The sequence below is a fragment of the Python bivittatus genome, unplaced genomic scaffold (assembly GCF_059951505.1).
Source record: "Python bivittatus isolate LINGU-HERP-01145 unplaced genomic scaffold, Pbiv_v1 ctg000580_np1212, whole genome shotgun sequence".
NCBI classification, from domain to species: domain Eukaryota; kingdom Metazoa; phylum Chordata; class Lepidosauria; order Squamata; family Pythonidae; genus Python; species Python bivittatus.
In genome coordinates this window covers 27024720-27048712 of record NW_028277087.1, presented here as the reverse complement: position 1 = coordinate 27048712, position 23993 = coordinate 27024720, and the positions used below count along the sequence as shown (strand labels likewise).

Below are 23993 nucleotides of genomic sequence, written 5' to 3'. Positions count from 1 at the left end.
GCGGTTTTGGGGTTTGCTTTCCGGAAATTACACTAGTCTTTGAGAATGCAAAGAAAATCCACCACTCTGACTCTTTTTCACTGCATCGCCTCTGAGGGCTGCTGAACTGAAGGACGCCTTCGGCGCGACAGCACAGTTTTGTCCCCTCGCAGCTCCCGCTGCAGCGCCCGACTTCGCTCTCCGCCCTTCTCGTGACGTGCCGCAGCGAGCCGAGCATCCCTCGTGCTCCGGCGTTCCGGAGCCCTCAACTCCTGGGGCGCGAGATGGGGCCGGCCTCCAGCGCGCGCCTCCTAAGATGTCGTCTCCGGGGGTGAGGAGCGCTGCTGCCGCCGCCGCCGCCGCCGCCGCCGCCGCCGCTGCCGCTGCTCAGGGCCCGGCGCTGGGTAGGTCGGGCGCCTCCTCCGCGGCTCCCCTGCGCCCGCCGCCGAGCGAGAGCCCGTCGACGCCGGTCCCTGAATTTCGCTGCGGGGAGCCGCGTCGGGCGTCCGAGGACGTGGCTGGAAGTGACCCGGGAAAACTGCAGGACGAGGGGCTCCGTCCACCGGTCGGAAAGGCGACGGAGAGGGCCAGGGACCATCGTCCCGTCGGGGCTGCCGTATTACCTCAAGGGCGGGGGACCGCCTGGCCATCTCCCGTCTTGCTGGCTCGGAGTTTCAGCCCGGCGACTTCCGCCTCGCCTTCGGGGTCCGCGCTGCCGGCGCTGGGCACCCTGCACCGCCCGTCACAGCCGGAGCAGGATGGGGCTCAGGAGGTCGGACCCGAGGCGGGGTCTCTCCCTTTTACGGAGCTCCTGTCCAAGGTAGAAGCCTGCGGTGTTTGTTGATGCGCTTCCGAGGAAATCGTAAACAGAGTCGTTACGCGAATTGTAGCTTGGCATGATTTTTATCCCGTATCAGTGTGTGAAGGAATGTAGCTCTGGGTTGGGGAATCGGAAAGGAATGAGCGAGTCGTTAAGGGCAACTTTGAAGAAAGATTACTCAGTCCTGAGAAAGAGGAAAGCCTGAAAAAGAAACTCAAAAACCCCTGCCTTGATTTTGTTTAGTACGAGATGGGGCAGAGAGAAACTTAGACAAGCTCTCAAGATTTTGTTATTCTACCCTACTACAAGAAAGAACATTCCTGGAATTCTTACTGTGCTTGTTTCTTGACCTGGCCTATCTCAGAGGGCTGACACAGAGTTACATGGATCATGGAAAGACACTTTTCCCTCCTACTCTGCCCTAATCAGATCCCACCTTGCAACACCGTATCTGGTTCTGGACACCACATTTTAAAAGCAGCAATCAGGAATTGGAGTGAGTTCAGAGGAGGGCTACCAGGATGGTGAGAGGACTGGAAACCAAGTCCTTTGAGGAATGGATAAAGGAACTGGGCATGTTTAGCTTGCAGAAGAAAAGACTGAGAAAGGATGTATGATAATGGTCATCAAATATCTGAAGGGTCTATCACACAGAAGAGGGGTGGACTTAATTCTTTATTGTCTCCAAGAGGAAGTCTAGAATCAGTGGGTAAAACTACAAGGAGGTAGGTTCAGGGTAGATATCAGGAAGTACTTTGTCATTTTGTGAGTTCTCAGACAGTGAAACAGGCTAACACATGAAGTGGTAAGTTTTCCTTCACTGGAGGTCTTCAAAGAAGCACTCAATAGTCATCTGTCAGAGATGCCCTACTGCAGCATTTCTTAACCTGGACAACTTTGAGATGTGTGGACTTCAACTCCCAGAATTTTCCCCATATTGGCTGGAGAATTCTGGGAATTGAAGTCCATGTATCACAATGTTGCCCAAATTGGGAAACTCTGCACTGAATAGGAGCTGAACTAGATGACCTTAGTTTCCTTCCTGTGACAGTGACATACTAAAGACTTACACTATAGTTGGAATATTTGTATGTATCTGTGAATATACAAGTATATAAAATAGATACAAATATAGCTTTAAAAGGCAGTGGTTGTATAATACTTTCCCTTGTGGCTAATCAAATTCTAGTTTTCTCAATCCAATTTTATGTGCTTATATTACACACTGAACCATAAATTAGCCATAGGGACTGTGGTCACAGGGCATGAAGTAAGATCCATTACCGTAGCCTTCCCAGCCTAGTATTCTGTAGATGTCCTGGACTCCATTTGATAGATGTGAGTTTATTGCAACCAAGCCTAAAACTCTTATTTACTGTATATCATTCTTAGATAATCTCTTTCTCCCCTCCATTTGTTCCCTTCCCCCAATCTCTTTTAGGCTGTAAACTCTGTAGGGCTAGAGTCTGTCTTTTCTGCCTGTGAAAATTCATATATGCAATATGTTTTTGATGGTGAATACCATGATGGTTTGGTTCAACCTAATGCTGCTCCAGATATCAGAGTTTTAGAACACTGTGTTTTTGGTATTGGAAACATGATCTGAAAAGCTATTTAACATGTTTCATGTACTTTAATACCAAACACTTGAAACTGAACATGTGAATAGGCTCCGCTAGAGAAAAGTCTACCTAATTCAGTATCCTACAGTGAAAAGCCCACGGAGAGACTGGGTTCATTCACTCATTAAGTTATAATGTGGCATGTTTGTTTTTGGTTTAATGTGATGTGAACAAAGTAAACATGGCCTATTGAGCAAATCATGGTTAAAATTATTCATGTCTGAGTGTGAACCTAGCCAATTGCTCTTTTGCTGTTGTTCTTCAACATTTACTACAGTCGTCTGACAATGAAAATGAATTCATAAATGTTGGGGTGAAGAAAAGTTTGGTTTTAAAAATGACCCATAAGGTTTGTTTTGTTTTCCATTGGATGTACAGTATCCTCCAAACCATATTTATTTAGATATACATGTAACTGATTTCAGTGGAATTTACTTGCAAGGTGCAGCCTTTCTCTGAGTCTTATGTTTTTTATGTCAGCAATTAAAATATTGGATCTGGCTTTCTCAATCTGGAATCAGAAGCTCAGAAAAATATACCTGAGTAGTACTTGGATGGGAAACCTCCAGGGAATATCAGGGTGATGGAGTAGACTGGGAAGTAAAAAAAAAAAAAAATCCTGGAAGATGGCAGGGCAAAACCTTCTGTATTGCTGCCAAGACAACATGGATCTGTTCATGAACTCACCCAGTCTCTAATGGAACCTGAAGGAGACTTTATTTAAAATGTTGCATAACTAGCAAGTTGTTACTTTTTTTGCTCCCCAAAATGTTGTTTATGTACAGGATATGTGTTTGACTCAAAAGGAAATAATATAATTGCAATTAGACTTGTTTAAGAAAATGTTCATGCTCAAATCTTATCTACCTGAAATTTAATCTTTCCTCTTTTTTTTAAAAACAGTTGGAAACCACTCATATCCAAGCAGAGTTTGATCAAATAAAAGAGAAGAAAAGTTTGGAATTGTCTTCTGCAACAGCGCTGTCTAAAAATATAGCTGTGTCTCAGCCAGTTGAGAAGAATTCTAGTCCTCTAGGACTCAGTGCCATTAATACTGAGATTATTCAGATACAATCTTTTACAGGAACTGGATCTCAGCAATTTTTCTTATATAATTCTTCTGTACCTACCGTTCAACTACTTCTGCCTGGCCCATTACATCCCTTTGGACAAGTACCCGTAGGTAAAATAACTACACATGGGCAGAAACATACATCCATTACAAAAAGCAGGGAAGATTCTTCAAATGTTTCTTTGGTTCCAGCTTGTTCAGCAAAAGCACTTTTAAATGATGGGAAGCAGCCCGAAGAGCAAAAGATTAAAAAATCCCTGAAAGTGACAACTCGTTCTGGGCGGATTTCTCGCCCTCCAAAATATAAAGCTAAGGATTACAAATTTATTAAAACAGAAGACTTGGCTGATTGTCACCCATCTGACTCTGATGACTATTCTGAGCTAAGCTTAGAAGATGATGAATGCAACAAAGAAAAGGAAGTATGTGCATTATTTAACCCCTTGAACTATGATCTGCGGCCAAAATTGTTTAAGTGTCAGAACTGTGAAAAATCCTACATAGGAAAAGGAGGATTATCACGGCACTACAAACTAAACCCAGGCCATGGGCAGCAAGAGTCTTCAGAATCTTCTCCTATAAATAGATTTTCTGGAATGACACAGCTGGAGTGTGCTGAAAAGTCAAGTTGTGAAAACATCCATCAAACTTTTTCACCTTTACCAGTTACTCTTGCTTTAGTAAGCAAAAATGAACTAGCTATAGAACTGGAAAAAAATCTTCAAACTGAACAGCAGGTAATACATATTCTTTGTTAATAAACTTAAAGAGAATGAGCTGAAACCACTCTTGATTTAAGAGTGATCATCCACCCACTATCTTTAAAAAATGCTAAATCAATTAATAGAAGAAAAGAATAGATACAACAAAATTAATAAAATAACTGCAAAATAATCATAATGATAAGAAGGAGGGGAAAGGAGTCTGGCTAATTATAAATATAACACTTTTTTAAAATTGACTATTCTAGTTGAAATTCTTCTTCTTTGGCCTTCTGTCAAAGCAAAAACTGCTAATTCCAATATTCACAAACAATACTTATCAACAATCCATTGCTACAAATCAGGTGTAGATTTCTTATTCCTTCAGCATTGGAGGTCCAATACTGCAAAAGCACAAATCTTGATATTCAAATTCAAAATACTGGAAATATATCAAAGAAGCACTTGCATATCATGAATGTACTCTGATTGATTTAGAGTCATATTAACAATCCCTTCAGTATCAGCTCAAAATGTGGCAGTAGGATAAGTTTAAACTATAAGTTACATTTCCACTTCCTGAGTTGCATCTCCAAAACAAAGTCACGCATTGTGGTTGTTTGGTGGTTCAGTCACTTGCAGCTCTTGGTGACTCAATGAACATCATTTTGTCAGTATGTCAGTAGGTGCTGCTTTGAGTTCTTGTAAGCGCATGCTTGTGCTATCAGTGATAGTATATGTCTTCTGTTGGGATTGTTTAATTGCCTCAGTTTTGTCAAATGTCAAGGACTTTTCCAACAACTCATTATGAATCCAGAACATTTAAACTTCAGCTTAATTGTTAATGCTTCCAATGAGAATTTCATTTTGTTTCATCTAGTATTTAATTATTTCTTTTGTTATGGCTGAAGGGATTCTTGACAATTTCCTCCAGCATCTTTCTTCCAGCATACATTTTTATTCATTCAGGCAAGCTAATGGTCCACCTGTCATATGTTACTACTGGGAAAACCATAATCTTGATAATACTTACTTTTGTTGTCAATGTGATATTTCTGCACTTTAACATTTTGTCTAGAGCTATATCATAGTCTTTTCCCCAAGTTGCAAATGTGTATTTCATAGCCATGGTCACCATCCCTATGAATTGTTGAGCCTAAGAAGAAAAGTCTGTTACAATTTAGCTTCTCAGCCTATTTGCATTGGGTTGGCTTTGCCTATTGACATAATCTTATTTCCTTTTTAATACTAAGCAGCAGATCAGCATTTGTGTTTCATCTTCAACAAAAGATTCCTTCAGTCTTCCTCACTTCCAGGCATTAAATGTTATTATAAGCATATCTAAGAGTATTGTTTCTCACAGCAATTTTAATTTCAATTCTTATTTCTTCAAGTCCAGCATTTTTCATGATATATTCCACATGTAAGTTAAATAAATAGGGACAGTATACAACATTTGTGCACTCCTTTCCCAGTTCAAAATCATATAGTTGCTCCTATTCTGCTCTAAATGTTGCTTCCTGCTCATCATACCGCTTCTACCACAGACAGATGGGGTTGTCTGGTACACCCATATTTTTTAAAGTTTATACACAGTTTGTTATAATCTACACTGTTGTAAGCCTTTTATGGTAGGCAAGATCAAGAAACAGATACAGCAGAGATTCCAGGAATGCTCTTTATTGTTGTAGGGTAGAATAACAGAATCTTGAAGGCCTGTCAAAAGTTTTTCCCTACTCCATCTTATACCAAGCAAAATATAGGATTATTTAGAGTTTCTTTCTCATGCTTTCCTCTTTCTCAGGCCTAAATAATCTTTTCTGAAACTCTTCCCTTTATGATTTGATAATTTCTTCCCCTTTCTCAAGGCCAGGTCTACATTCTTTCATAACAGTCAAGAGCTTTTGTGTAATCAATAAGGCAAAAATATGTGTCTCTTTTGGAACCTTTCCATTATCTATCAAATGTTAGCAATGAGATATCAGGTGCCCCGTCTCTTCTCATTCTAGCTTATACATCTGATAGCTCTTCTTCCAAAGTCTGGATTTCAAAATCTTGAGCATTATCTTATAATGCATGGAATAAATGCAATTGTTTTGTATTGTAGTATCACAGGATTGGCATTGATCTTAGAGTCATCTAGTCCAATCCCTTGCTCAGTGCAGGATCCACTAGAGCAGTGTTTTTCAACCTTGGCAACTTTAAGATGGGTGGACTTCAACTCCCAGAATTCCCCAGCCAGCTGGCCAGGGAATTCTAGGAATTGAAGTCCACTCATCTTAAAGTTGCTAAGGTTGAGAAACACTGCACTAGAGCATTTTTGATCTAGCCTCTGTTTGAAGAGGCTCCAGTGAAGGAGAAATCTCCGTTTGTTGGCTTGTTCCACTGGCTGATAGCTCACACAGTCAGAAGTTCTTCCTAACATCTATCCTGAACCTATTTTTTTTTAATTTTAACCCACTGATTCTGGACCTTTGGGGCAATAAATAAGTCCACTCCTATTTCTATGTGATAATGCTGCAGGTATCTGTGTGATAACCCTTCAGAGGTTGTATATCATATCAACTCATTTCAGTGTCTAGTAACAAAAGGTTGCTAGCTTAGGAGCTGATTAATTCTGCTAATACCTGTAACCATATCGAACTTAAAAAGCAACAATAGTATCTGGACTAAATGAACTATGTAACAAGGGCTTAGTTTAAATAAATTGCTGAGAAGCCTTCTGAGATAAATCAAACTTCTTTTTGAAATCTGTAAAAGTTTTTAAAATGAGTTTCTTAAGAACCAAGTTTATCCAGAATAATAACTTTCAGGGGGCAGGGAGGGGAGAAAGTATTCATAGCTTGTTTAACATGTACGTGTGGATGAGGACATAAATTATTCTAATCTAAAGTTAGGAAGCATGAGGGGAAAGGGAACAGTATTTACCACATGTGATAGGGCAGGAAGTGTTGATGGTATCACTTTCCTAATCATCTTGGATGCCAAATATGAAATAAAAAACTACAGATTACCATTTCACAATTGAAAAAGTTCATAACTTTGCTGTTGTCACCATATTCTTGCTATTTACAATGCTATAGGATTCAACATTTTTACCCATAATGCAATGATAGCATGGGACTCTTTATCATTTCAGAAAATGCATTTGCTATCTTTGACAGGTCTTAACTGCCTTTTATGTGGTGACATTGGAGATTTATTTGTAACTATAATTTCAAACTGAATAATGAATACATAAAAACAAAACTTTTTAAACAATTCTAATGAACTTTTTTTTTTAAAGTCTGATATTTCTGCAGAAGACAGAAAGTCTGAAGAACAATATAGCACCCATTTATTACATTTGAGACATGGAAAAAGCAAACGGCAGAGAAGATGTGGTCAACCAAAGATGGCTAATAGATCAAGATATTCTAGAAGATTTAGCAGACCTGTTCAATTCTCTTCCAATTCTCTTAATAATATCTCAGCAGAGCATCTTAGTATATTTAAAAGAAAGGCTAAGCTAAAAGAGGTATAGTTCCTTTATATTATTACTATTTTTATTTGTCTAGATAGTAATAAGACTTTATGACTTTTCTAAATAAATTAAGTTCTTTTATAGCTGATTCAGCAATGTGCCAATGAAGAGTTTATGGAGCTGGTGGTTCCACGCTTGTCAACAGTTGTTACTGTATTTGAATTTCTACTGATGAAGGCAAGTTTAATAGCAGATCTTAATATAAAAAATTATATGCATTATATTTGCAGTCAATTTTTATAAATTAGACTGTCTTAAACTGGGATTTAAAAAAAGGAGTACAGCCAGATTAACTAAACCCAAAAGAATTGCAAGGCAGAAAATGGAAAAATGAGACATTGCTTTTCCAATCAGATTTATTTAGCACAGTAACTGTCCTCCTATGTGTGACTAGTAGGTGTTTTCTTTTTTTAAAAATCTCTGAAAGTTGGTATTTTACACAAAACCATATTTTCTAGGCAAATAGGAAGACATTGATCTAAATCGACAAGGGAAGTGTGATATTGCCTAGGAGAATATGTGATTTCCAAGGAAAGATTTAAAAAGTATGTTTAATAGTATTAGAAAAGTACAAATGTGTATTGTAAATGAAATGTACAATTAATTTTTATTTGTGAGCTTGCTTATATTTTTATATAGCTTTTGTTTTTGACCAGGCAACGAAAAAATGTCAAGCAAAAGCATTCTTTCCAGATGTATACCGGGAGTTTGAAGAGCTCCATTCAATGGTAAAGAAAATGTGCCAAGATTATTTCAATAATTCTGAATTAAAGGAGCCATTAGAGATAAAAAACCATAAGGTAAGAATAATTCAGATGACTTTTTTTGTTAGCAAAGATTTGTCAGTGAAATTATGTGTAGGTAAGATGGACACTGTACTTCCTTAAAAAAGAAAACAACAATAATTGAAAATTAGTAGCAATCTGGTTGGCAAAGTTCCTTGATCAAATTACTCTACATATTTAGTCTTCCAAAATAAGCAGGATATGAATACAGTAACTTGTGTTCTCCAACAAGCAATGCTACAATGTTAACTATGCTGGTACTAGAGTTAGCCCTGGTGAGCTACATAAACTAGTAGCCAATGAGAGCTTTTGCTTACAGTATGAATATCACATAGTATTGCTAAATACAATTATTACTTGTATAATAATCTCTGCAAATTGATTTGCTTAAACAAAAAACAAGTTGAATTAATACGTATTATTTTATTTTGCTATGCTGAACTAATCAACGAAAGAACAGTAAAAACATTAAAAGATCAACACAACCTCAAAACTGATAAACATAGCAGTAAAAAAGAACAAAGGCCTGGAAGCTGTGACATAAAGAAAACAATGCCAAAAATTAACATATTGCTCAAAAGTTTTCCCTTGCCCCTTTGTTGGAGAAAAAAAATCCTAATTCAAATGTTGACAAACAACACATAGCAGCACGTTGGCCAATCAGGTATAGATTTCTCCTTCCAGTGTTATATAATAATTCTTTTAGTCAAACCCTAACCCTAACCCTCAACCCACAGTACTTGATATCTCGTTTAATTCTAAAAACTGGGAGATGTAGAGGAAAAGATGCATGAATATCATGTAAAGCATCCTGGGAGGACTATTCTTGAAATGAGTGAAACAGATATTATTGTCATACCTCAACTCAACTTGGGTTTTCTTTTATCAGTAAGATTCTTGATAAGCCCTGAGTAAATAATTAAATTAGATTTTAGGAACAGTGTAAAGTCTTTAGCATGTAACCAACAGACATGCAAAATACAGAGAAAATACTTGGTTACTCCAAATATTTTCATGATTATGTAAATACCTGGGGTATTTTCCATGGGTGGTACTTTTAGTGAAGTTTTTCATTTTTGTCTTTAACAGGTGGCCGAATCACTAGGAATTACAGATAGTTGTCTTGAAGTGCAAAAAATCCAGACAAATTCTTTTCCTGAGTGTACTGAATCTACTGACAAGTATATATTGCCCCAAATTTCAGGACAGAAACGAGTAGCTAAGGTATAAAATAAATAATTTTTGCCATGTTAACTTGTACATGTTTTGCAACAGTATAAACATTATAAGATGCTTTTATTTTTCATGAATTTATCTTCAGCTAAATAAGTATCAACAACTGGATTGAAAATTATTTATCTTCTTGCAAAATTTAAACTTTGCCTATATTAAAAGTATATGTTTTGTTACACAGTGCTGCTCCCTAATAATAGAATACGCTTCTACCTTATTAGAATATCTCCTTTCAGTGAGGTAGGGTGTGAATAATCATTTGCTTTGGATTACAATTATAATAATTTCTGGCCATTAATCATATTAGCTGCAGCTAATGGCAACTGTAGTCCAAAACACTGGAGGGGCATTAAGTTATCTACTCCTGCCTGTTTTTTTTTTTTTTTAACTTTGTCTTAGGTATGGCAGCTGGAGTAAAAAAAAAAAAAGAACTTTTGCAAAATATTGTAAGTTTGAATAATTCATTTTTATTCTTAAGTGCCAAATGAGATTATGCAATAGCTTCCCCCCCCCCCCCCAAATTGTGAGTTTTTATATGTATCCAAGAGTAAATCAGCATTTACTGGAAATGTGTGTTTATGAGGTTATTATCCCCCAATCTCTATTAACAGACTTCAAATGAAAAGTTACCAAAAAAGAGCAGAGAGGAAAACATTTTGGAGAAAATTAATACTGAACATTCAAATCAAGGAGGAATAAAGGAATGAAATCATACATATCAAGGTGATTTTTAAATTAATATATCTTTATAAAATGATGAGCAAATAGCTAAAAAGGTAGAAGAATATCATATGGCTATACAAGAAGTCCTTGTTTAGTGACCACAATTGCGATTGGCAACTCTGTGTTTATGCGAAACAGTTGCTAAGTGAAACTGCGACTCTGCTTACGGTCTTCAGCTTTCTTTTGCTTTATAGCTCTGCATAGGTCCTTAGTGTGAGGACTGGTCACAATGTTACTTTTTCATGGCTGGTGTGGGTGTTCCGGGCTGTGTGGCCGTGTTCTTGAAGTTTTGTTTCCTAACGTTTCGCCAGCACTTGTGACCGGCATCTTCAGAGTGCAGGAGCACAGACAGGAGCAGTTCTCTCTGTGCCCAGGGTGATGTGACCCTTCTGTGGGTATTTATAGAGATCTGAGGGGGGGGAAAGGGGGATTGGGGGTGTGGGGGGGTTGAGTTACTGAGTGGCTGCTTGTTTTGGTGTCAGCATCTGTGTGTATCTTCCTGGGGATTAGGCAGGTTTTTTCTTCTATTGAATTGTTAACGAGGGGCTGCTGGGGGTGATTAGCAAGTTCATTGTGTGAACTGTTCACATGTCCTGGTGGCTGAGCTGAGTTCGTTGACCTTTTGCAGGCTGTATTTTTCAGGATTGGTAACCAGGTTTTGTTGATTTTTAGACTCTCCTCTTTTTTATTGAAACTGTGCTGGTGTTTGTGAATCTCAATGGCTTCCCGGTATAGCCTGGTATAGTGGCTGTTGGTGTTGTCCAGTATCTCTGTGTTTTCAAATAGGATTTTGTGTCCAGTGTGCTTGAGAGCATGTTCAGCTACTGCAGATTTTTCTGGTTGCTGTAGTCTGCAGTGCCTTTCGTGTTCTTTTATATCCTGGTATGGATGCTGCGTTTTGTGGTCCCGATGTATACTTGCCCGCAACTGCATGGTATGCGGTATACTCCTGCGGTGGTGAGGGGATCCCTTTTGTCTTTTGCTGATTTTAACACTTCTTGTACTTTTCTGGTGTGTCTGAAGATTGTTTGGAAATTGTGTTTTTCCATCAGTTTTCCCATGCAGTCTGTGACCCCTTTGATATAGGGCAGAAATACTTTGTTGGTGGGTGGCTGTTTTTCTTCTTCAGTTGCATGTTGCTTTCTTGGTTTGATGGCTCTTTTTATTTCATTTTTGGAGTAGCCATTCGCTTGTAGGACCCAATTAAGACACGGAGACTAGGAACACTCCGGAACAAAAAAGCACACCTACTATGCTCCTTAACCTTCCTACTACGATGCAGAGACACTGGGACCATCCCAGCTTTTCTCAGAACGAAAAGGACTCTCAAATCTCCACAAGCTAACCGCATTTACAACCGACTTGAACAAGCCCTTCTACGTGAGAGAATACACACAACCCGCAGAAAACTTGCCATCACAGACAAAGAACTATTTGACACACACATCAGCATCAGTCAGAAAATGAGAAGCCAGGACTGGGACAAGATTGACACCCTAACCTACAGGAAAATGGAAAAGGATATCATTGACCACACAACCAGGTGAAAGCAAAAGTTTAACAAATGCCAAAACAATCAACCAAAACCGGCGCTGGATCCCACCCGCATTGTCATCAATTTGACAGAACGCCAACTTGCACCAGAAGAAACCGCCATCCTAGCCAAGGGAGGAAACTTCGCAATCACACCCCCCAGAATTCCTGTGGAAGATATCATCGCCAATATGGAATCAGCCATCCGCCACCGTCCTGAAGAGGAAGCAGAGGAAATAAGGGGTGAGATAGCAAGGATCCTATGGAGAGCAAAGCCTCCCACCAGCAACATAACGAGGAAAGAGAGAAATGCCCTAGAAACCCTCAATTCGGACCCCGACATCATCATCCTGCCGGCTGACAAGGGCAACGCCACGGTAATTATGAAAACAGATGAATACAAAGACAAAGTTAGAGAACTACTAGACCCCACCACATACAGAAAACTAAAATGGGATCCGACCAGCAAAATCATGAAACAAACCAACATCCTGACAAGGAGCTCCTCCCTTCACCCCAACGTACTTCAACGCATATGCAAGACAGAAGCCCTTACACCCAGACTATACGGACTCCCCAAAATCCACAAAGACTCGATCCCACTCAGGCCCATCGTAAGCGCCATTGGCTCCCCGACATATGAATTATCCAAACATCTGGCCACCCTTCTACAGACCCACGTTGGACAGACTCCAGCCCACATCAGAGACTCAGGACATTTCATCGACAAAATCAGCACCCTGAAACTCAACCCCACAGACAAACTGGTCAGCTTTGACATGGTCTCCCTGTTCACCAAGGTACTAGTGAGGGACACCTTGGCACTCATCAAACAGATCTTCCCAGAAGACATAACAGCCTTATTTCAGCACTGCCTAACAACCAGTTACTTCCTATGGGATAATGAGTACTATGAACAGATGGACGGTGTCGCCATGGGAAGCCCCCTGAGCCCAGTCATAGCAAATTTCTACATGGAACATTTTGAAAAACGGGCTTTAGAAACCGCACCCGCTACCCCAACAGTCTGGTTCCGATTTGTGGATGACACCTTTGCAATTTGGAGTCAGGATGAAGAAGACCTAGAGAAGTTCCTGAACCACCTAAACAGCGTCCACCCCAATATACAATTCACCATGGAAAAAGAAGTGGACGGCCAACTTCCATTTCTAGACACGTTGGTCATACGCAAACCAGACCTCAAATTAGGACACAAAGTCTACAGAAAACCCACCCACACAGACCGGTACCTACACAAAAACTCCAACCACCACCCACGTCAGAAAAGAGGCATTATCAAAACCCTCATGGATCGTGCCAATCGGATCTGTGAAACCCAATTCCTAAACTCTGAACTTAACCACCTTAATTGGGTCCTACAAGCGAATGGCTACTCCAAAAATGAAATAAAAAGAGCCATCAAACCAAGAAAGCAACATGCAACTGAAGAAGAAAAACAGCCACCCACCAACAAAGTATTTCTGCCCTATATCAAAGGGGTCACAGACTGCATGGGAAAACTGATGGAAAAACACAATTTCCAAACAATCTTCAGACACACCAGAAAAGTACAAGAAGTGTTAAAATCAGCAAAAGACAAAAGGGATCCCCTCACCACCGCAGGAGTATACCGCATACCATGCAGTTGCGGGCAAGTATACATCGGGACCACAAAACGCAGCATCCATACCAGGATATAAAAGAACACGAAAGGCACTGCAGACTACAGCAACCAGAAAAATCTGCAGTAGCTGAACATGCTCTCAAGCACACTGGACACAAAATCCTATTTGAAAACACAGAGATACTGGACAACACCAACAGCCACTATACCAGGCTATACCGGGAAGCCATTGAGATTCACAAACACCAGCACAGTTTCAATAAAAAAGAGGAGAGTCTAAAAATCAACAAAACCTGGTTACCAATCCTGAAAAATACAGCCTGCAAAAGGTCAACGAACTCAGCTCAGCCACCAGGACATGTGAACAGTTCACACAATGAACTTGCTAATCACCCCCAGCAGCCCCTCGTTAACAATTCAATAGAAGAAAAAACCCTGCCTAATCCCCAGGAAGATACACACAGATGCTGACACCAAAACAAGCAACCACTCAGTAACCCAACCCCACCCACACACCCCCAATCCTCCCCTTCCCCCTCAGATCTCTATAAATACCCACAAAAGGGTCACATCACCCTGGGCACAGAGAGAACTGCTCCTGTCTGTGCTCCTGCACTTTGAAGATGCCGGTCACAAGTGCTGGCGAAACGTTAGGAAACAAAACTTCAAGAACACGGCCACACAGCCTGGAACACCCACACCAGCCATCGTATGCCGGCCGTGAAAGCCTTCGACAATACATTACTTTTTCATCACTGTTGTAACTGTGAATGGTCGCTAAATGAGGCAGTCACTAAATGAGGACTACCTGTAAAATGTGCAAGTCTAGCAGTTTAACAGTATAAGTCTAGTAATCCTGCTTAGATGAGAACATGGCATATTAATGTTATTCATCTTTTCTCTTCTTCATGCTTATATCAGCCATACTGGTTGATTTATTATTACATATGTATACATACATTATTACATACATACATACATTATTACATACATTACATATCATATTATGTCCATTGCCAAGGACTGCAGTGCATTTTTCTTTTTTTTTATCTTTAATGTTAAAGTAAGTTAGGTTGTGAGGATGTGATGCACTCAAGACCACAACAAGTTTAATATCAGCAGAGAAATGTTACTCACCAGTGCACGTCTACTTTGCAAACTTCTAATTCCATCAATTGTTTTAATAGTACATCCAGGTTTACAAGGGTAGCCATAGATTATCCCTTAAATGTATGATTAGATAGCATCCTCAGTGTTTATTTAGTGTAAATACTTCCTTCCTGATGTTGCAATGGCATATATGGGTGACTTTCTATTAACTGGATTGCTTTTTGATGACAATGGAAAACATCTATACACACATACAAAATGAAGGAATTTGGTCTAAATGTGCAGGATCAGAGGAAAATAAGTATTCATGACATCTTATTTAACTTGTTCTTTTAGGATCATGATTACAATTTTAAAATGTCAGCCCTTTGTTTTGCCTGTGAATGACTTTTGAACTTGGACTTCTGGCAAACCTTATACACTGCTCACAGGTCACTTTGCATCTATGAATAATGTCTTTGTATACTGTTGGATGGGAACTTAAGAATCATCATCTTGGATAAGGCTCGTATTAAGTCAGCCAAAATTATGCTTGATAGTTACTATACTAGGAGTATAGCTATTTTTTAAATTCATGGTTTATATTGTTGTTTTGTTGCAGGTGTTTTTAAAAATGTAATCTTTACCAGGTTTCTTGATAGAGAATGGAACAATTGCCCAGGCCTTTCACATGGAAGAGGTACCATCAATATTGACAAACAGAACCAGCTGCAGGCAGGAATGGGGCATTAGGAAGTTGCCCAGATTATGAGGGGGCTTCTGGTGGGGATTAATGGCAGTTAAGCTTGACTTCAAGGGTGGAGAACGCACCACAGCAGAGATCTGCACCCAGAAGCCAGCGCTGGACACCAAACTTCCTCCAGATAAAGGAGGAAGCATGAAATCAACCCATCTGATCCCTGATTGGCTGCTACCCGCTAGTTACCTGCAAAAACGAAAGCTTTTGCGATTTGCTTGTGAGTTCAGCAGCTGGGTGGAGTGGGATTCTATCTACATTCATTGCTGTGGTGTAGCCTGCATGGACACAAGAACCAACCAGTCCTCATTTCTTAACCACATTTGGACATAACTATTTTTCAGCCTGAAAGAGATTTCCTTTTACAACAGATAAGTACTTCTCTTGGTTATTTTCATTTTTGGGGGGTATACATTTATAAGAAGATTTAAAGACTTAAAATATAAGAAGTATTGGGCAAAAAACTTAATAAAGAATGATATAAGAAAGAAAGTTAAAAATACTGCAGAAAAAGATTTCATGTTGTTGGGACAAATTAGAAGGTGTGATTTTTACTTTTAAACGGCAAAGATTTTGATTGAACTCTGTTCAAAAGGCTAGAGAATTTTTGGAAAAATTTAAAGGAGAATTGGAAGAGGTTCAAATGGAGGCTGTAGCAGAGACTGCTCCAAAATTACAACAGACGCAAAAAGATTCTGAAAAAGATGATTCTGAATTAGGTGCATTGACTTTTCTAAATTACTGCCCTAAATATGGATTATAAATGTTTAATGTGGAATATAAATGTAGCAAATGCTCCTCAAAAAAGAAAAAAAACCTCTTTCACTATTTAAAAAAATTAAAACAAGATATAATTTGCCTACAAGAGACTCATATTAGAAAAAAGGACATAAAATATCTGACTTGCAAAAATTTGGATGAAGAATTTATATCAGGTGGACTAAAAAAAATAAATTGAGTTGTTTTATACATTTTTCCCAACTAAAACCAGAACTTGTATTGACTGATGAACATGGTAGATTTGTTGGGGTAGAATGTGAATTACAAGTGGCTTAAACTATGGTATTGGGAATTTATGCCCCAAATGAGGATAAAGGAACTTTATGTAAACAACTTATGGAATGACTGAGAAGCTTTTCCTATGAAAATTGGTGTTTGATGAGAGATTGGAATGGAATGATTTCTCCACAGTTAGATAGAACATCAGAGAAGAATATTAAAATTACTCAAGATAAATTACCAAAGGCTTTTTTTGATTTGATGGATAACTTAGCCCTAGTGGATGTATGGAAGGACTCGTCCAAAGCAGTCACTGCAGGGTCAGTAATGACTGAGCGCAGACAAAAAAAAAAAGAGAATATACTTATTTTTCAGAAAGATATAGATCTTTTTCAAGAATAAATATGATTTGGACTTCAAAAAATTTGGCTACAAGGTTGAGATTCTACCAAAGACTTTCTCTGATCATAATCATGTGAGTTTGATTTTTGAAAGGAAGCCTACTTCCTTTAGATGGAGATTAAATGAAATGTTATTACAGAAAGAGCGAATAGTTGCAAAAATAAATCAGTAGAATTTTTTGAAAATAACTTAAAGTAACTGGCTTAAGAATGGTTTGGGATACAAGTAAAGCTTTCATTATTACAACATAATACTGAACTTAAAAAGACTCAAGAGAAAATACAGGCTGTTTTCGATGGGATAAAAAGAAAAGAGGAAGAATTAAAGAAACCACCAGAAAAAACAAGAATTTCATATCGAATTAAACTTTTACAACAACACTTATCTATGTTAACAGCAAGAGAAATGGAAATAAAGATGAACTATGCAAAGCTAAAGAATTTTGAATTTGCAAACAAACCAGGGAAATGGTTAGCATATAAATTAAGAAAAGAGAAAGAAATGAAATTGATTTTGAAAGTTCAAGAGGGAAATACTGTATTAACAGACAATAGGGCTATACAAAAAAATTTTTTATCAGTATTATTCTAACTTGTATAAAGGGCATGAAGGAAATGATATTTCTTTTGAAAAAATAGATGAATACTTAAAAAAACAAAACTTATGAAGACTTACAGAGAACCAAAGACAGATTATGAATGGACCTATAACAGTAAGGGAAGTTTGTGAAGCTATAAAAAAGATTAAATCAGGAAAAGTACCAGGACCGGATGGATTACCAGGTTCTTATTATAAATGTTTGAGGAAGAACTTCTACAGCCCCTTCAAAATATGATGAATTCTATACTACAGGGAGGAAAGATACCAGAAACTTGGAAAGAGACTAATATAGCATTAATACCTAAAGAAGGGCAAAATCTAACTTTAACAAGAAATTATAGACCAATATCATTATTGAATAATGATTATAAATTGTTTATAACAATTTTAGCAGACAGTTTGAAAATAATCTGCAAGAAATTATTCATGAAGATCAATGTGGATTTTTACCTAAAAGACAGTTAAAAGACAGTATCAGAATAGTGCTGGAATACTTGGAATAGAATACTTGGAACAGCATAATAAAAACCAGCTGCACTAATTTTCTTAGATGCAGAGAAAGCTTTTGACAACTTAAATTGCCCCTTTTTATTTAAAGTTTTGGGAGATATGAACTTTGGAGAGAACTTTATAAAATCTGTAAAAGGTATTTATAGTTCACAGACAGCACAAATTATTGTTAATAGAGATCTAACAAAATCTTGGGAGATATGAAAAAGAACAAGACAAGGCTGCCCATTATCCCCTCTTCTGTTTATTTTGGTTCTTGAAGTTTTGAATAAAGATATAAGGCAAGATGAGAGGATAACAGGTATAAAAATCAAAAGAGACTTACAAGTTGAGAGTTTTTGCAAATGATCTGGTGCTGGTTTTGAAAGATTTTTTAAAGGGGATTGCACTACTAATGAGAGAATTAAAACAGTTAGGTGCATTAGCTGGTTTTCAGATTAATAAACAGAAGGCAAAGATGCTAACAAAAAGTATCAAGACCCAAGATCAAATAGAATTGATGAACAAAATGGGTTTCAAGATAGAGAAAAAGGTAAAATATTTGGGTGTTACTTTGACAAATATGAACTGTAAGCTATTTCAAAATAATTATGTTAAGACATGGAATGAAGTTAAAAAAGTTATGTTAAGATGGGACAAATTTCAACTGTCATTGTTGGGGAGAATTTCTGTGATTAAGATGAATGTTTTGCCTATAATGTTATTTTTGTTTCAGACAATACCTGTTTTGACAACTAATGTACCAATTAAACAATGGCAGAAAGATATATCTAAATTTGTGTGGCACGGTAAAAAACCACAAGTCAAATGTAAGGTGTTACAAAATGCTAAAGAAAGAGGAGATTTGGGTTTACCTGATTTGAAATTATACTTTGCAGCTTGCTGTTTAGTTTGGATGAAAGAGAGGGTGATGCTGAGAAACAGCAGATTATTGGAGCTAGAAGGGCATGATTTGAGGTTTGGGTGGCATGGTTATTTATGGTATGATAAAGCTAAAGTTAATGTTGACTTTAAAAATCATTTTGTTAGATGGGCCATATTGGGAACAAGGAATAGATATAAATCCAGATTGTGTCTGAAAATCCCTTTGTGACTTTCACCACAAGAAGCATATTATAGAAGAGAAATGATAACTAAATATAAATGGTTAACTTATGGTGATATATTAGATTTTCCCAGGGAGAATTCAAAATGAAATCAAGAGATGATTTGACATTAGAAGGATACATGTGTCAATGGTTTTCCTATGTACAATTATTAGAAAGATTTAAAGTAAATAAAAGGACTTTTGGTTTTGAATATTGTAAGACGGAATTTGAAACAGAATTATATACAAATGATGAATATGTTATTGCTTAAATGTGTACTTTTATTGAGATTTGAAATAGAAGAACAAGTGAAAGAATATATGATAAAATGGGTCAAAAATTTTGGTTATAACATACAAATGGCACAATGGGAGAATAGTGGATGAAAGAACTAAAATTTACATTATGTTATAATTTTAAAGTGAATTTTTATAAAATGATCTATTACTGGTATTTGTCACCAGAAAAATTGTCTAAAATGTATAAAGGTACTTCGAATCTATGTTGGAAATGTGAACAGGAGGAGATTTTTTATCATGCTTAGTGGAGATGTAAAAAAGCTAAAACATTTTGGATCCAAATACATACATTAATTCAGAAGATTTTGAAGATTAACATACAACTGAAGCTAGATATGCTTCTTTTGGGACTGACTGACAAAGAGTTGGAAAAAAGTCATGGAACTTTGTTTTTATATATAACAGCAGTGAGACTTTTATATGCACAACAGTGGAAAGATTTAACATTACCCACAATGGAAGAGTGGATTGTGAAGATGATGGAGTTTGCTGAGATGGCTAAATTGACAGCTTTGATTAGAGAAAATACATTGATTAAGTTCAATGCTGACTGGAAACCCCTTTTGGACTTTTTGTGTGAAAACAGAAAAAAAATGAAATTACGATATATAGTTTTGATGATTAGAAAAAATATTAGATGATAGAAAAAATGAAAGTTATGTTGTAACCCTAGAGTAAGAATTCAGTTTAAATTTATTCCTATAGCTGTTGTAAAAAAAATTGGAAGTCATTTCCTTATATTTCTTTTTTCTTTCTTTCTGGCTCTTTTTGGCTTTGTCCTCTCTTTGTTTTCTTTCTTTCTTTCATCTTAAATATTAGTTCTTGTTAGTCTTTTCCTTGTTTAAAAATTTAATAAAGTTATTGCAAAAAAAAAAGTTGCCCAAATGATAACTTTTTCTTCTGCAAGGAAATGCATTATTCCATTCTTTCATTTATTACTTGCCTATCTCTTCCTCTCTATTTCCCTACCAATTGGAAAAAAGTCTGCAATTGCTTATTAATGGGTTTGAGAATAGATGGGGAATTCCTTACCAAGTTGAAAGTCCTTATATTACATGAAAAGCCATTCTTCAAGACCTGTGGCCTCTAGAGAATAGAATTCAGTCAGGCACAGTGGAATATAGATGGAAATGAAAATTACAATCCTCTGTTTCGTGCATGCACAAAGACATTTTATGTTTTAGCACTATGACAGAGTCCAGAGCAAAGAGTCCTGGGAGGCGGGATGAGGGCAAACTACAGATACTTTTAAATAAAGAAACAGAAACAGGTGGAGAGGTGCTGGAAATGTCTTATGAGGCCTTGTTATGCTCATACTTTTCCACAAAAAGCTTGGGCAGACTTTTTTCTCCCACCCATAACCAAACTAACAGCTTTGAGAGATATTAATCAGCATTGTACGATTGCAAATTCATACATTTACTATTTGCTTTATATACCATTTTTCTACTTTGGCAAATATTCAAGATTTTCAATAAAAATATAAAATTCTATGTGTAGTAATGGGGATGGGAGCTGAATCTGATAGTGAACCTGAGTATGTGGAAGTGGAACCTGCATATGAAGACATGGGTGGTGGGCTGGCATATGAGAATGTGCACATCTGTGATAGAAACTGTACTCAGTGTTCTTGTCAAGAGTGATGTATTCCTTCCCAATGACATGCTAGTGATGTATTCCTTCCCAATGACATGCCTATGCAATTTTTAAAGATAATTATGTGCTTTATGGCTTCCTTGCAACCCCCTTGCTCGTTTTTGTAATTTTTAAGCTTTAAATATAACTATATTATTTAGTGATCTCATTGTATCCTTGAAGATAAAAATAATTGTATGATTTGTGATTTCCTTGATCCTATAGCAGAGGTGGAAGAGACCAGCTATGGTCAGTCTGATGAGATGGGTCATGGCGTGGGCAACTGACAGAACATACAAGATCTATAACCCTGTAATGTTATTCTCCTGATAGGATAAGGGGAAGGGGGTTGGGGTTAAGATAAGTTTAAGATAGATAATGAGTAATAATTAATGTATAGCAGAAGGAGGTTGTGAAGGACACAGAAACACATTTTTGGTTGAAGTCACAGTGACCTGGTGAAATAGATAATTTTATAAGAAACACCTGCAGATGTTTGTAAGAAGTTAACTGGTTTCTTTGTTTAAACTGTCATGTGGATTCTGCGAAGAAAAAGTATATAAGCTATGTAAAATCCGTAATCAGGACTCCCTCCGTTAGCTGGGAGTCTCCAGTTTGTTTAGAGCTCTAAAATAAAGTGGATAGAAAACATCTGATTTTCGTCTTGGTGTTCTGTTCACCTTGCACCAAGTCCCAAACCTGGTAATTAGGGTTCATTGGCTGGACCCAAACATATGCATAGTGAAAGAAATGTCACCTAACAGTGTTCTATATTCAAAAAGCTATATAGATTATTTGTTCTTTAAAATGTGCATTTAAATCACAGTACTTTTTGTATACTTTCTTAAACTTTTATAGAAACGTGCAGCAGTTGCTCTGGACATATAGTATGGGAAAAAGAATATGAATTGCTCCAACCAAGAATTGTGTATGATGAAGCTAATACAGATTTTTGCGGTCAGCACACCCAAGAAAATGTGAATGTTTACAGCCTTTAAATATACCAGGATTGAGATGCCCAACTGGCGATAGAGGATGTTCACAAGAACAAAGATAAACTCAAGGTGGGACACAGTAAATGAAGCAACTTATTATACCTCTTGAGGCATCTGAAAAATATGGTCAGCATTTTCCTTGGCTTCTTCATGAAGAAAACAATAAAAATAAAATATATCAAGAACTTAAAGAAGAACAAATGCTTTCTGCTAACAAATTCTGAACTTTCTTAAAACTTTGATAATTTCAACAGTATTAAATATCACAGGAGTAGCTCATCAGTTTAGATCTCAGGAAATTGCATAGACCAGTTTCAACATTGCTTGAAATATATGTGATTGAATTAATGTAATCAATTTAATAGTATCTTAGAGGAAGAAAAGTAGAGAATGCAGTAAGTACATGATAATGTTGAAGATCATGGATGAAAACTGGGAACTTTTCTTGGGGACACAGGCTTTGCCTCTTCCTGGTGCTATACATCTCTATATCTCAAATGTTTGTAACACCATTTGCTACTGCTATGTAGATTTATACAAATTCTTTGGCAGTTGCAGCACTTTTAACAGTGATAGTGAAATTAAGCCATTATAAAAATATTTTTGAAGCAGTTTTGAAAGTCTACTTGAAATGTGTATTAAATATGTTGTTTTCAGTTCCACAAGCTTGGCTGTATTTAACATATGCATTAACATGTATTTAACATAACAGTTCTAAAAGTAGCCGGGTTCAGGTGTTACCTACCCACAATGATCATCTTTCCTCCCCCTCTGCTAATGTGGCTCTAATATTGGCTTCGCTTTAAGTATTCAGGAGCAGGTTGTTTTTTCCTAACCATGACACCAAAATGATGAAACATGCATTATGATGCTATAATGCAAGCTGTACCTTTTTGTACTTGTATTGCCACATTGCCCACAATTTTGTAAGAGATGGAGTTTGCATCATGATATCACAATGCATGTGTTGTCACTTTGTCCCTCCTTGCACATGCCTTCGTCTGCAAAAGAGAAGCTGTACTGGCTTCCTTAGGAGTCAGTATTCTTTTAATGGCTGAATGAGTGAACACTATGGAAAGCTAGCATCTCTTAAAGGACATTGGTATATAGAGTTAATAGAAAATGAGATTCTCCTAAGAGACAAATATACTGTACCAATTGCTATGAATATATTAACAATGTTTGGCTACATAAAATATAAATTTAAGAAGGACAGCTGCCAGAATTCCTTCAAAAATTAACATTTACATGCTTATGTATGCTATCCTGAATAAACTTGAAAAAGTGGTGCTTTACAGATTGGTGTTTCTATCAGATTTCCAATGTAATTACTTTTTTAAAGTAATTACAGTAGAAGAACTTGTCTACTTAAAATTCAAAGTGCTACACACTGTTCTTGACATCTGAGTCATTTTAATGTTTTGAAGATATCACCTGTTCCAGGATAATAAACAGATAAGAGTTAGTTAAGGCTTTCTTAAATATCAATTTAGTTTAACACATAGAACATTCACAAATGGCTTGTTCAAAAGTACAAATTCATCTACTTCACATTTTTGGATATGTCCTATTCTACATACTGGCAACTATAAGCTATATTGTTAATTTTCCCTAATCTAAATTACTCTGAAAACACTTTTAATCCATAATACCTAGACTCTCAAATATTTGGAAATGAAGAGTTCAATAGAGTATGACATAAAATATTATAAAATGAAGTACATTTATGTCATGACATGTGCAAGTTTTGAAGCCTAAACTGAATTGTTTGGTGAAGATGCTTGGAAGGGATATGGATTGATAGGCACAAAAACTACATCTGCACTTCAAAACAAATCTTTTGGCTTCTTGATGCAGAGGATGTCCACACTGGCTCTTCCTACAAGTAGGCGAATTACAGGCAGCTTCCTGCATGGTTTTTTAAAAACATATTGGGTAAACTATCAACTTAGCTTGTTTTTGGAACAAGCCAGGATCCTTGAATTGTACAGGATATTAAGCTAT

General features: G+C 37.2%; 1 protein-coding gene across 3 annotated transcripts; it reads left to right on the top strand.

The window, feature by feature from the left end:
• The first annotated feature begins 39 nt into the window (after positions 1–39).
• Positions 40–23655, top strand: ZNF839 (zinc finger protein 839). Of its 3 annotated transcripts, none has more exons than XM_088149819.1 (8): positions 40–799; positions 3325–4230; positions 7481–7711; positions 7802–7894; positions 8374–8517; positions 9592–9726; positions 10347–10458; positions 21853–23655. In XM_088149819.1, the coding sequence occupies exons 1-7, from the start codon at positions 296–298 to the stop codon at positions 10440–10442; spliced, it is 2109 nt and encodes a 702-aa protein (XP_088005945.1). In that variant the 5' UTR covers positions 40–295; the 3' UTR covers positions 10443–10458; positions 21853–23655. The 3 variants fall into 3 exon arrangements, with proteins under 3 accessions (XP_088005945.1, XP_088005944.1, XP_088005943.1); XM_088149818.1 differs by lacking the exon at positions 21853–23655 and adding an exon at positions 15355–21645; XM_088149817.1 differs by lacking the exon at positions 21853–23655 and adding an exon at positions 15327–21645.
• The last annotated feature ends 338 nt before the right edge of the window (positions 23656–23993 follow it).

Bases quoted from the DNA above. Each gene is read 5' to 3' on its own strand.
- ZNF839 (XM_088149819.1), top strand. From the start codon at position 296: ATGTCGTCTCCGGGGGTGAGGAGCGCTGCTGCCGCCGCCGCCGCCGCC. The intron at 7,895-8,373 runs GCAAGTTTAATA...GTTTTTGACCAG, and splicing joins TTGAATTTCTACTGATGAAG to GCAACGAAAAAATGTCAAGC. The intron at 8,518-9,591 runs GTAAGAATAATT...TGTCTTTAACAG, and splicing joins TAGAGATAAAAAACCATAAG to GTGGCCGAATCACTAGGAAT.